The sequence below is a fragment of the Triturus cristatus genome, chromosome 6, assembly GCF_964204655.1.
Source record: "Triturus cristatus chromosome 6, aTriCri1.1, whole genome shotgun sequence".
NCBI classification, from domain to species: Eukaryota; Metazoa; Chordata; class Amphibia; order Caudata; family Salamandridae; genus Triturus; species Triturus cristatus.
In genome coordinates, this window is record NC_140589.1 from 44,806,670 (window position 1) to 44,820,709 (window position 14,040).

General features: G+C 49.5%; 1 protein-coding gene across 1 annotated transcript in view; it reads left to right on the top strand.

Annotated features, from left to right (window-relative positions):
- Positions 1 to 14,040, top strand: part of KIF6 (kinesin family member 6) — a 1,720,339-nt gene that overhangs the window by 1,669,744 nt on the left and 36,555 nt on the right. Inside the window, exons 20-21 of the mRNA XM_085610234.1 lie at positions 1,478 to 1,567; positions 6,986 to 7,092. Of these exons, the coding sequence (XP_085466360.1) occupies positions 1,478 to 1,567; positions 6,986 to 7,092 (197 nt within the window). The remainder of the gene's footprint in view (positions 1 to 1,477; positions 1,568 to 6,985; positions 7,093 to 14,040) is intronic.

Here is a 14,040-nt window from a genome sequence, read left to right on the forward strand (position 1 = left end):
AGGGGGGGGACGATAAGAAGAAGAGCATTAGAGCTTCTCGTCTGCCGGGCGCAGCCCGCTTTTTTAAGTTTGTTGGAGAGATATAGTGGGGTTTGTTGGTGGAGGGCTTTGTGTGTAATGCAAGCAGTCTTGTATGCTGATCTTCCCTCAATGGGTAGCCAGTTTAGGGTCTTGAGGGCTGGGGAGATGTGGTTGAAGCGCTTGCAGTCGGGGATTAGCCTTGCGGCAGAGTTAAGAACAGATCTGAGGGGAGCGAGGTGTGTTTTGGGGATTCCAGTGAGGATAGCATTACCATAGTCTATTTTGGTCGGGTATTTCCCATTACGCGGTTTGAGCTATTGTTAGGTCCCCAGTCGATGTGCTCAGTAGATGTAGGTTGAAGTCCCCATATATGACTAAGTGGGTCGAGTCTTCCTCCTCCGCTAGCCTCGTTAGTTCTTGCACTACCTATTTGTAGTCATAAGGTTTGCTTTTGGGGTGAATGTAGATGTTAACTTCAACAGCGGCGCCTTTGATTATGATGGTACATGTTTTTGTGTTCATTGCTGTGGATTTGAAGAGGCAACGTTGGCTATCGAGATGTAGGTAGCCGTGGTTTGCCTGTTTCACAGCTGGAGTAATGAAGCTCGTATAGCCTTGGATGTAGATGAGTTTGGCCAACCAGGTCTTCTGAAGAAGGATGATATAGAAGGACCTTAGGTAGTTGTACAAATCTGAGTAGCTCAAATTTGTGTTCAGGCCATTAATGTTCCATCAGCGCATGCAAAGTAGTTGGGGATTCAGTTCGGTTTGGGGTTCCAGAGCTGTTTTGGGTCGTGTTGGCATTAGCGAACATCTGATTGTTCGGACTATGCCCCCTATGTTTCCTTGAGGTCTGACATGAGCAGTTTGCTCCTTCTCCCCGTGGCTTCTGTATGTTGAGTGGTCTTTTTCCACGGGCCCTTTGCACCCTTGAGCGCTGAGGTGATAACTCTTTGCCGTGGGTCTGGCTTAATTTTGAAGCCTTGGGGGAGAAGGGGCATAGAGTATCCTATCGTTTGACAAGGGATGACCTTTGGGACCCATTTTTTGAGAGCTGGTCCTGAGAGGACCTGTTTTGTAATGTTGGGGACTTGTCCAGCAGTTTGTTCATCCCCCTGTGTGGCCAGCTGAGTGGTTGGGGCCGTAACTTTGGCAGATCTTGTTTTTGTATCGAAGAGGGAGGCGGGCCCGTGTGGGGTGCTTCTAAAGTTGTTCATTAAGTATCATTGTCCTGGATTCTGTTTCATATTGTAATTGAGTTAAAATGAAGTTTCTGCAGCAGAAGAACAAGTTTGTCCTCTGTGACAAGGAAGTAATCAACACGTTACTTACTGTAATCTTCATTACAAGAAAGTAATGTGGCGCTTTTGCTGCAGCTCTGTAAGGTTTTTTTAAATTAGCATTGATACAATATAAAAGTGAATGACAAATATTTCTAATATTGTCTCTTTTGTAGAGCCCCGGAGGTCAGTCGTGATTTCCCCGCCAGAGGTTCCACCCTCAGAACCAGCACGAGCAGTGTGAGCAGCTCAGCGTCCCACATCAGGTACTTGAAGTTGGCTCCTGGTGCTTCATCTGTTCGAGGTTTCCACCAGCCTCTGTGTTGGTACTTGTGGTGTGCATGGTGCATGTCTGTGTTATAACAGGCTTGTAATGCTCTGACCCGGTGGAAGGGTTCACACTTCTCCCACCCTTTTCTTAGCCTAGTTCTACATCTGAATACAGTGTTAGGTACTTTAGTTTGCATTTGTTTACTCTTCTTAAGACCCCGTTCTGTAGTATTAACTCTTACATGCTTGCGAACAGTGCTTGATGTCCGCCGGTGACTGTAGGTGGGGCCACTTCTTTTTTGGGACCAGCACTCATTTTTAGGTCTCGCCTGAGCCAGCGCATGCGCTGCTCTGGCGAGACATTTAGTTAGTGGGCTTTTAAAAGTACTACCACAGCTTTTTGTGTGGTATTCTGCGTGCAGTTACGCGCACAGGCACGAGCAGAGGCGCCATCTGGCTTTCCTCTCGCTCTCCCACGCGCGTGCCCCGCTCTGCCTCTCTGTCTTGCTCACCCCTCCCCCACCAGAGAGCGCGTCTTGCGGCCGCGCGTTTTGCGAAATACAGGTCTTCCCATATTTCACTATAGCGAGGTAACGTTAAATGAGTTAGTCCAGCAGTCAGTGACTTCACCCACCTGCAAGGCTGCACCAGCCTGCAAGGGGATGTCTGGGTGGATCCATGTGCCCCTCTTTCTCCCTCCAGAGAGCTGTCATCAGGGGGTGCACTGACAGTGTGTCACCATTTAGGTGGCTCACTGTTAGTGGGCCCCCCGAGATCTTCTTTGCCTTTGCGTTCCCATCTGTAATACAGTGCGGACGCAGATGCAAAGGTATTCCATCATTTGCCTGGTGCCACGTCCACATGTAAATTAGGGCACGCTCTCTGATGATAGTGCTGGCGCTTTATGTGCGCCAGCGCTATTAGTATTACAGAGAAAGGGGTGCATAAGCGTCTGCGAATCCTGCTCTAATACCAGAGTGACCGGGGGGCACACAAATCAGGTGCAAGCACCTGTTATGCCCCCCGAGCACTTCTGGAATATGGCCCCTGGTGCCTATATCAGGACGTATGGAGTGGTGAATACCACTGTTCCCGACTCCATTCCTTCGGCCACCCATCGAAGGGCAGCCAACAAGGGAAGCCGTCAGCACCCAGTGTAGGAGTATGGCTGGAGTACTGGCCACTGCTTGTCCTTTCTCTAGGGTTGTGTTTTCTTGTACATTCACTCTTTCTTGGTGTATGTGGCCAACCCTGCCTTCTCTCTGTCTTTAATATTTTGTTTGCCCTTAATGAAGTGCAGGGAGTTCCTGCCTCATGTCTGCTGCCCCGCTGTCTTCCAACCCTGTTTTCAGGTTCTCCACTCCCTAATGCAGAATAGATATTACTGCTGAACCCGAGGGCCTCAGGGCTAATGGCCAGGGCTAGCATCCTAACACTGGGGCGTTCCAAAGAGTTATCCAAGGCCCGAGCAGTCCACATGGACCCCAACTCCTCAACTTCTATCAAATAAGAACCCATCAACACCATCCAAACGGAGACGCGCAGGTGCAGGCCGAAGGTCACCAAATCATTCCCACAGAGTCACATGTGTGGGTGGTGCAGAGGTCCATACCCCCACAACGGAACTTGCCTTGCGAGTGGCAAAACCTGCAGTGTGTGTGGTAAGCAGAACCTCTTTTCCAAAGTCTGCGTCTCCTCACAAAGAAGACGGCCCAAAGGCCGACTAAAGCGAACGCACCCATACGATTCATCCAGCAGCGACATGGATGAAGATGACATAGCCACTGTCCATGTGGTGAGAACACTGGATACGCTCACGGCTGCCCGGCAGACCACACTGATATTTAAGATCGGAGTGGAAGACCACTCCGTCACCGCACTCATTGACACCGGAGCCACCATCAACCCCATGGCTGCCAACGTCTACCGTAGCCTACTCAACCCGCCAGCGCTCCGCAGCACCAACGTGCATGTGTGCGCATTTAGCAACAGCTCACCACTGAAGTTGTGTGGCATCTTCCAAGCAGATCTCTTTCATCACACCACCCTTCAAAGCAGAAAGGTTTACTTGTGGCAGGAAGGGTTAGGGTTCCTACTTAGCTGCTCCACCGCTCAGGATCTTAACCTGATCCAGTTAGCATTTGATGTGCAGACACACGACCCGGACCGCCTGCTACAGGACTTAACAGCACTATTCGGATTGTGTGTTTGAAAGGTCCAGCCCTAAAGTTGCACATTCACAAGTCTGTGACTCCCATAGCCCTCACGCACAGAAGAATTGCTTTCCATCTCTGGCCAAAGATGGAGGCTGAGCTCTGACTCCTAGAGAAAGCTGGCATCATCATACGAGTGCAAGGACTAACGCCGTGGTTATCCCCCATCATTGTAGCAAAGAAACCCAAGCAGCCCGACACCGTACGCATCTGCATAGACATGAGAGTCCCAAACTTGGTGATTAAGCGGGAAAGCCACCTCACACCGATGGTAGATGACATCATCAGCGAGCTGGCAGGCTCAAGGTGGTTCTCCAAGATGGATCTCCGGCCCGGCTACCATCAAATACCACTGCACCCTCACCCCATCACCACTTTTTCGACTCATGCAGGGCTCTGGAGATAAACTAGGCTCAACTCCGGAATCTTCAGCGCTGCCAAAGTCTTTCAGAATATCATCAGAAGCGTTCTCTATGGGCTACAAGGAGTACTCAACGTGAGCGACGACATTCTGGTGCATGCTGCCACGTTAGAAGAACACCTCCTTCGTCTCCAAGCCCTCTTCTCCCGCCTCAGAGAAAGTGGACTCATGTTACACCGGGAAAAGTGTGACTTCCTACGGAAAGACATCAGTTACTTTGGCTACTGGTTCTCCGATAAGGGCATCGGCCCGACCCCAACAAGGTGAAAGACATCCAGGAAGCTCCTGCCCCAACCTCAGTGTCCGGAGTTTGCAGTTTCTTGGGCATAGTGACCTAGTGCGGACGGTTCATCAAGAACCTGTCAGACCTCACTGGCCCTATCAGAAACTTGACCAAAGCAACCAGCCCGTGGATATGGCGACCTGAGCAGGAAGAGTCATTCCAGCAAACCAAGGCTGCCCTGTCTGCCGATACCACACTGGCATACTTCGACCCCAAGAGAGACTCCCAGCTCGTGGTGGATGCCAGCCCCACCGGCCTAGGCGCAGTCCCAGCTCAGTTACAAGAATGCTGAGAATGGGCTCAGGTGGCCTATGCCAGTCGCACACTCACACCAACAGAGCAGCGGTACTCACAAATCGAGAGTGAAGTGATTGTAATCCTGTGGGGCTCCCTGGAAGATCATAGAGTCATAGAGACCACAAAGCGTTACAACTGTCTACAGATCGCCATCCAGGCAGTCACCTCGGGAGACTGGAAGACACTAAAAAATCCAACACCGCTCCGTACGGAGACAGCTCAGTCAATCCTGAAGGCCCTATATCAAGTTCGCCAAGAGCTATCTGTGACCGCCGATGGCTGTTTCCTTAGGGGCCCGAGCCTCGTGCTGCCCGGAGACCTTGCACAGAAAACTGCTCTCCTGGCGCACGGAGCGCACCAAGTGATTGTCAAGTCCAAAACCAACTCCGGAGTAAAGTCAGGTTCCCTGGCCTAGACCAAAAGATAGAAGCAGTCGTCAAACACTGTCCTGTCTGCCTTGTGACCAGCCCACCAGATCAGCCCGCACCAGTTATCACTGAAGTGGCTCCCAACGCCCCGTGGGAGAGAGTGAGCGCAGACTTCGACACCCTCCATTGAGGGAAACACATGCTGGTAGTAGTGGACAACTTTTCACGCTACCCTGAAGTGGAAATCATAGCAACAACGTCAGCTGCTGAAGTAATTCCAAAGCTCAAGAGGCTGATAGCAACACACGGGCTATTCAGAGAAATTTCTACCGACAATGCACTGCTATTCACCAGCTCCGATCTAATGGACTATCTAGTGTCTCATAATATCAAACACCGCCGGATAACCCCACGTTGGCCCCAAGACAATGGCAAAGTAGAGTGCCTGACGAGACCCTCAACAAAATGATCCAGAGCGCACTGGCAGAAAACCGTAACCTGGAGCAAGCCTTATACCAATTCTTACGAGAATACCGGCTCACCCCGCACTGCACCACTGGCATCTCTCCGAGCAAGCTATGCTTCAGCCGGATGGTGACGGACACCATCCCGCATCACACTGTGTGGGAAGAGGCACCCAACCCTCCGAATCAGTCGTACTCCCAGAGGACCCATAACAGCGAGGAAGCTTCCCGGAAAAGACACGCTCGAGAACGCTCGGTCTTAGTGGATGACCGAGTGTTAGTGCAAGACCACCACCCAGGGGGGAAGTTCCGGTTGCCGTTTGAACTAGACCCGTGGATAGTAGTGGAAATGAAAGGCACAAAAGTAACCGCTTGAAGAGGCCAGGAAAGTGTAACACGTAACATTTCTCAATTCAAGAAAGTCCCAGAGAACGACACCGATGAATTCCCGGCGGCTGGTCCGTCAAGGGAAGCAGCTGTGGCAAACCGTCCAGCTACTGGAAGGGAGTGTGACAAACGCCCAGACGCAGTAGCAGAGGACTTATGCGTAACGCCCTCCCTCGGTACCTCCCAAAGCTCGGAGCCGGGGCTCCCTGTTGCTAGTTGTGAGGGTGTTGGGACCAGAGAGGGCGACCACCCGGAAGTATCCTTGCTGAAGCCCTCAATGCGAAGCAGCCAAGGATGGTATGAGTTGCGGTCTCACCCAAAGCCTTCCCAGAAATGTAAAGACTTTGTGTCCAGCTAAGCCGAGATGATCGCCAAGTCGATTGCTGTGAGCGAGTGCTGGTGTGTCCTGCAACCAAGTAAGAACGTTCTGTGAGAACTGTGTCAGAAGTTCAGAACGTATACTATCAGTATCAGGTGAATTACCAGTTGTCAAGTGTTCAGTTATCCTTGGTGAGTTTTTGGTTATTGTCAAAAGGAGGAATGTAGTGTTATTAAATCGTGGGCGAGCCCAACTCTCACAGTTACACAGGAGGGCGTGGCCGCCACCCCATGTGCGTAGGTACAGTGGGCTGAATGGGCGTACGCCACTTCAGTGTGAAGTGAAAAGTGAATAAAAAGCCCGGTGCGCCGGGCGTGGCTCAGTTATCTGGCCACCACCGCAGTATGGTGTCCGTCTGTTCCTTGGGGGACCCAGGGTTAGGCCAAACGACGACACCACAGAAGGCAGGGTGGCGGGAAGCCTGAGACCACTGAGTTAGCAAAATGTTTTGTAGCCTATTCTTTAAGAAAATGTACTATGTGTAGCTGCGACTTCGTACAGCATCGGATAATTACTATTAAAAGTAGCACACTGTTGTGACTGTATGAAATGATGAAAGGTCACAGTGGACAGCCTGAGATGGTTCTTCACCTTTCTTCTAGGACCCCCAGGAGTGTGGGTTCCGGGATACCGCTGACGGGGGACACTCAGACAGATGCCGACATCATGGCCTTTGTGAAGGCGAGGCAGAGTCTCATGCAGCGGAAAGGTAAGAGCTTTACACTTAGCGATTCCCAAAGAGGCTCTGCTCGCTCCTGGGTTTTGTATATTTTTGTTCATTCTTCTCTTTTCTGGAATTATTAATGCCAGTGTGGTAACTGCGTCTTCATCAGTGGTATTCACAAAGGGCCGACCCGAAGTACCATGTATAGGTAAATACTGGTGCCAGGGCGGCAGCTGCTTCTTCATCAGCGGTATTCACGAAAAGCTGACCCGAGGTATTATGTACAGGTAAACACCGGTGCCAGGGCGGTAGCTTCTTCTTCATTAGCGGTATTCACAGAGAGCTGACCCCAGGTATAACGTACAGGTAAACACCGGTGCCAGGGCGGTAGCTGTTTCTTCATCAGTGGTTTTCACAAAAAGCTGACCGAGGTATTATATACAGGTAAACACCGTTACCAGGGCGGTAGCTGCTTCTTCATCAGCGGTACCCGAGGTACTATGTTTAGGTACTTCTAAGAACTAGGAGGATACAAAGATATGCTCACCAGGGTTTGCGGTCTGATTGTTACTGGTAAAGCTGCTCTTTGCCCCTCTTTTGGGCCTGGCTCGATAATGCAGCCCTCAACAAGGCATCCCACGTACAGTGTACATAGTGCCTATATAGGCAACCCTTCCCACCTTTGCAGAACCTAGCATGCAATTGGAATAAATAATCACACAGCACAATTTTTTGTTGGGAAAAGTTTGCTGCAGGTTTATTTCGTACAAAAGTATGCCAACATGCTGGGTTAACTTATGGGCGATCCAAGGGCAGGCAGCGGTGACTGACCTTCGCTGCCCTGCTCGCCTGGAGAGCCAAAATTGCACCTTGGCCAACCCAATCGGTGCTACCAGTTATTAGAGGATTCCCCCGTTGAATACCGTGAACCACCAGTCCACCACTTTACTCACAAACCTTTAAGGGCAGAGGGTTACAAGGCCAGTCCCCGGTTGTTCAGGCTTACAACCGCCCTAAGGACTAGTGGGGTGCCGACGATTTTCCTCTAGGGACCTGCCATAAAGACTCGTGGGGCTTGGCACAGGAACCCCTATTGTGCTCCTGAAGAGATACCCTTCTGTACCCTTCCACCTCCAGATCACCCTGTAACTCCACCACTGCCCAGGATGTGGCCACCATCATATCTGCCCCCCCCCCCCCCACACCATGGCATGCTCCTTAACCACCTGTAACCTGCCATTAGCCCTTTTAGGTATACCATTTCCTTATCTACTTCTGACAGGTGTACCCTGTCCCTTTAATACCATGTGGTGTTCCATGAAGAGGCCGCACCTAATTTAACCCGCCAGTCCTATTTCAACTTGAATTTGATTTGAACCGTGCCCTCCAGCCTGATGGGTTGGTTCCTGGCTTTCTTTTCTTTTCCGTAAGGATGTGATGGCCTCCCGGGAAGGGAGCTCTACACTTAACCACAGCTATATTATCTTTCAAGCTAATGCAGGCTCTAACCTCCTGCAACCTGTAGTTACCAATCCTTCTGGCTGGACCATCACTCTATCTACGTCTGCTAGGTGTGCCCCGTCCCTATCCGGGTACTCGGTGTTTGCATAGAAGTGGCCACGCCTCTTTACCACGCTCTTCTTATTGGTTTGCACTCGTGTTGACCCAAGCCCTCTTGCTTTGTATGTGTACCTGGCTTTATTTACCCTTGTGTACCAATCCCTATCTCTACCCCCTGACCTCTAATAGTGAGGGAGCGCGGTGCCAACTGGAGCTAGGACACCAAGAGCAATAAACTAAGACCTTGTTCACCCCCCCTACTTGGTGGGTTCCCAAATTGAGGGTTCGAACTAAGACCATGCGCTGTACCAGCACCTAGACCTACTCACCTAAACCAAACAAGGTGGATCTACCCACAGGAGATGAGGCCTGAGGTCCTTTGAGGTACTCCTAATAGTCTGCTCCATTTCATGTCCTTATTGCCTGCAAAAACCCATCAGTCTGGCTGTGATCATGAGATGCCGTGATACTATGCTGATGTCCCCCTCCGCAGCGGATAAAGCCCATATACAGCTGATGCTAAAGGTATACCAAGGTTCCAAAAAGGTTTCCAATGCTTTTGGCTTTGAGGACATGGAGTCAAACATATGAGCAATTTACTTGCCCCTCCTTAAAGTTGACTGCAAATTGTGTTCTGGTAATTGTATTTGTATTTGTATTTTTAACTTGTAGAGCGCCTTATCACCGCGGGGTCTCTAAGCGCTTAGCAGACGAGTGAGTACTGGCAGGAAGAAAAACCGACTAGATGTTACCCCATGCCTCTTGAAAGAGCACAGTTTTTAGCTCTTTCCTAAAAGGCAGGAGTCTGGTTTCTTTGCGCAGATTTTCAGGCAGTTGGTTCCAAGCTTTGGGCATTATGTGGGAAAATGTCCGACCACCGATGGTGGATCGTTTGATCCTAGGGCAGATCAATAGGGTGGCGTTGGCTGAGCGTAGGTTCCTGTTAGGAGCATATGGGACAAGGCGTTTTTTGATGTATTTCGGGGCTTGCCCATATAAGGCTTTCTGCGTAATGCATAGGCCCTTGAACTTGGCTCGTTGATTCACTGGCAACCAGTGTAGCTCCCGGAGGAGGGGGGTGGCCGGTGTCCTTCTTGGTTTATTATATATAAGTCTGGCCGCGTCATTCATGACGATCTGGAGTCTCTTGGTGAGTTTTTTCGGAATGCCGAAGTACATGGCATTACCATAATCCAGTCGGGCCAGAATTAAGGCTGACACTGCTCGTCTGAGAGTGTCTGCCTTTAGGATGGGAGCTAGCTTGCGCAGTTTTCTCAGGAGGCCTACACAAGTGCCCACCACCGCCGAGACCTGGGCTGGCATAGTGAGATTTGTGTCGATGATTATGCCCAGGCTTTTTACTGCTGTTGCCGGTATTGGGGCGTTACCTAATTCGGATGGCCAAAGGAGGTCGCACCAAGGGCTAGATGACGTTGTGATTGGTAGAACCTCCGTCTTGTCCGGGTTGATCATTAAAAAATTTGCCGTCATCCAGTTGACTGTAAATTTTAGAATATTCTTCAATTTTTGATCAGCCATAGGGGAATCGCCTATCTGAATGATGATCTGGGTGTCGTCGGCATAATTATATATGTTGCAGTCCATCTGATTCAGAGATGAAATGAGGGGCTGCAGATATGTGTTAAACATCAAGGGGGACAAGGCAGAGCCCTGCGGGACGCCGCATGTGATTTTAGCAGCCTCTGACACCATGTCATCCAGTTGTACTTTCTGAACCCGTCCACCAAGGAACGAGGTCAGCCAGGCGTGGGCCGTGCCCTTGATGCCAAACTCCCCCAACCGCGACAAAAGAAGGTCATGATTGACCGTATCGAATGCCGCGGAGAGGTCGAGTAGCACCAGGGCACAGGGATCTTTATTATCTGTTTTAAGACGTAGGTCATCTAGTACTGATAACATGACTAGTTCCGTGCTGTTGTGGGCTCTAAACCCTGCTTGGTTGGGTTCGAGTAGTGCGTTACTCTCCAGGTGGTGCGAGAGGGCGGACAGCACATGATGTTCTAGTATTTTTGCTAAAAAAAGGCAATTGAGATATGGGCCTGTAATTCTTTAAAATCTTGGAATCGGCACCAGCCTTTTTTAGCAGGGGGATCAGTCTCGCTTCTTTAAGAGTAGATGGGACTAGTCCCGAGGTAAGGGAACTATTTAGGAGCGATAAAATGTCCTCCTCAAGGCCTGGCCATGCTTGTTTAAATATCTGCGGGGGGCAAGGGTCCGCTGGGGAGCCTGATTTAACTTGGTTCATCACTTTTGTCAGGGAGTCCTTAGTAAATAGGGGTAGGGAGGTTAAAGGCTCTGTGATTGCGGGCGGGAGAGTTAGCGGAGTTTCCGGGCAGTCGAATCTAGGGGTGCTTTCGATCTCTATCAGGAGGTCAGATATCTTTGAGGTAAAGAAGGATTAAAATTTATGGCAGTCCTCCTGCGTAAAAGAAGGCGGTTGTTCCTTCTTTTTCCTCAGTTCAGTAAGTACTTGGAAGATTTCCTTCTGAGGGTTAGGTGCTGTGGCAATTCTGCTCTCGTAGAACTCACTTTTTCTAGTTCTGATGGCTTGTTTATACAAGGCGAGCTTTTCCTTGTATAGAGTCTGGCAGTTGAGATCATACCCCTTCCGCCAGGCTCTCTCGCACTGACGCAGGGCCCGTTTTAGGAGTCTCAAATCGTCATTGAACCAAGGAGCGCCTTTGCCTTTTTCCCTGATTTTTATCTTACGAGCTGGGGCTACCACCTCAATTGCAGATTCTAGTTTTTGCGATAGCTTTTGACTGGCCTTCTCTAGGTCATCTTCAGGTAGTCTGTTTAGGTGGGAGGGTTGCAGTAAAGTAGATAGCAAAGTATCCGGATTAATGGAGTTCCATCTTCTCACTACCCGCCATTTGTCGGCTGAGATGCTTTCTTGTTTCGGGAAAGCTAAGCTACCCTGTAAGAGGTAATGGTCTGACCAAATGCAGGGCAATGAAGTGACTGGGCGCAGGGCAGGAACAGAGGTCCATATCAGGTCCAAGGTATGGCCCTTCATGTGTGTTGGGCCTGTCACAATCTGGGTTAATTCTAGTGCGGTCATTGCGTCTTCAAGCTGTTTAGACGTAATGTCTCTAATGGGCTCCTCCCAGTGGAGGTTAAAATCGCCCATTACCACAAGACCCTCATATCTTGTACGGAGGTCGTGGACCAGACCCAAGAAAGGTTCTAAAAATGTTGGGGGGGTTTTGGGCGGGCGATATACGATGATTATCGTGAGGCAGTTTGTGGGAGAGCAGAACTTGACGCCTAGGATGTCAGCTCCCTCAATGCATTCAGCACAGATAGTTTCTGCTTTAAAGGCATTATTATATAGCAGCGCGACTCCTCCCCCTTTTCTGCCATCTTTTCTGTTATGGGAGATAGCCCCAAAGTTGGGTGGGAGGGCGGCCACTAGGTCGGGTGCGGAAGAGTCATCCAACCATGTCTCCGTGACTCCAAGAATATCTATATTCCCCTCCTGGAGCAGGGAGAATACCTCTAGATGGTGTTTTTGGAGCGAACGAGTGTTCAGCAAGCTGACGCTCAATGACGTTACCGTTGCTCTCCTTCTCTGATTGGTTTTTTTTTTGGCTGTTTCAGCTGCGGGTTTCAGTATGTTCTCCCGCCTCAGAATCTGCTGTGTAAGTTGGCTGATGGAATAGGTAGTGCTATTAAGCGCAATTAGGTTTTCCTTGGAATACCACGGCGCTGAGACAAGGGTCCTGGCCCCTGGTCCCGGCCGGTCGCGGACGGGCGCATACGGGCTTGCCTTTGGTGCGCCTTCGGCGCCCCGCCGGCGCCCCCGCTGCGCCCGTCCGCTGCGCTGCCTGTATGAGGGTTCCATTTTATGATACAATCAAAGTAGGGAAAGAGAAGCTGTGATCCAACCGGCTTCCGGCTAGTCATAAATAATCAATAGAGTTGTGTTTCATATTCCAACTGGGCTAAAAATCTTCAATAGCCCCATCCTCTCCTGCATATGATACTCAAAGCTCACCTCCTATCTGTACCTAATAATTTAGGCGTTCAATACCTATATCCACATAAACATATCTGTGTGGGGACCCCGAGCACACCCCCATTGGCCTCTTTTGTCAACATAGTTTCGGCTTCTAAACAGCTGTATTCTTCATAAATCGCCAAAACACATCGGTTTGAATATCAAACCCTGACGCTGTCGTAATTTGACAATTGTGTAAATCAGCGCCCGTACACGGCTTATGGGAACTACAGACAGGAGTTCCATTCACAAGTCCCCAGCCTTCAATAAAGTTATCTATTGACACGGCCCGCACCAGTCCTTTCACTATCTCTACGCTATTGACTATTTAAGACACACCCCCAACCTACGTGTGCATACAGGAAACTAGAGTCAGCACAAGTCGTAGCAGACCATTGCGGTACGGAGCCCTCGACCTCAACACCATCTGGAAGACACGTAACGTTAAACTGGGGAGTCCCCCTTGTAATGTGTGGCTTCTTGTTTCCATCTATTTAGTAACTAACGCTGCCTGTATCCTCGTACGGAGCCCGTACTTTGAAACTATCAGGTATTTTTTCCTTTAGTGAATACTGTACGTCATTTCTAAACACGAGAGGCAAACTTGACATAGTTTTCCTTCTAAATAGCGCGCCATACTTCGCTACTGATTTTCAGCTATGTTAACAGCCGCAACCTTAGACTAAAGGAGTCAGCTTGATCACAACACGCTCCCAGCCTGACCCGAACAATAGCCCTGTTGCGGACTAAACTCGCATCCATTATACATTACGAGCAGTCTTAATCACCTCCGCTGCCATATATTCCTGCTGAATTACTTGGTTGAATCACCACAATTCAATTTGTATGTCTGATTATCTGTTGTATGTCGATTTTTCCTCAACCAGTCTTTGTCTCCTAGGGACATTGCGTTTTGTGCTCTCCTAAGTAAGAGCGATGGTTCGAAACTTCACTTGCTGATCAAAATGTATACCAATAAGTATATAAAGATTTGCCATTTATATTTGCTTTCATATTGTTCACTTTTTAGCTCCTTTTGGCACCTACCTCACCTCTCTACCCCTTTGAACTATTTAGGAGTTTTGTTCCACCGTTTGTCTCTGTATATAGGTAACAGTCCTGACGAAGTCCATCTGAATCAACCTTGGAACTTCTACTTGCAATTGACTAAATTCAATTCACATTATTCACCTGTGGTCCTGAAGAAAGCTCCCTGACCTATGGGCTTTATATGAGCTGAAACATGTCGACCAACCACCACGTTTAATGCTGTAGAGGGTTCATTATACACCCAATCTGCAACTTGACTTTTTTAACGTTTCCCCAGCACCTATCAGAATAAAGTCTTTTTTATAGGTAGCATGAGGAGCAACCCCCTTTTTATCATACACTTGAGCACTCCTCACTTTTTT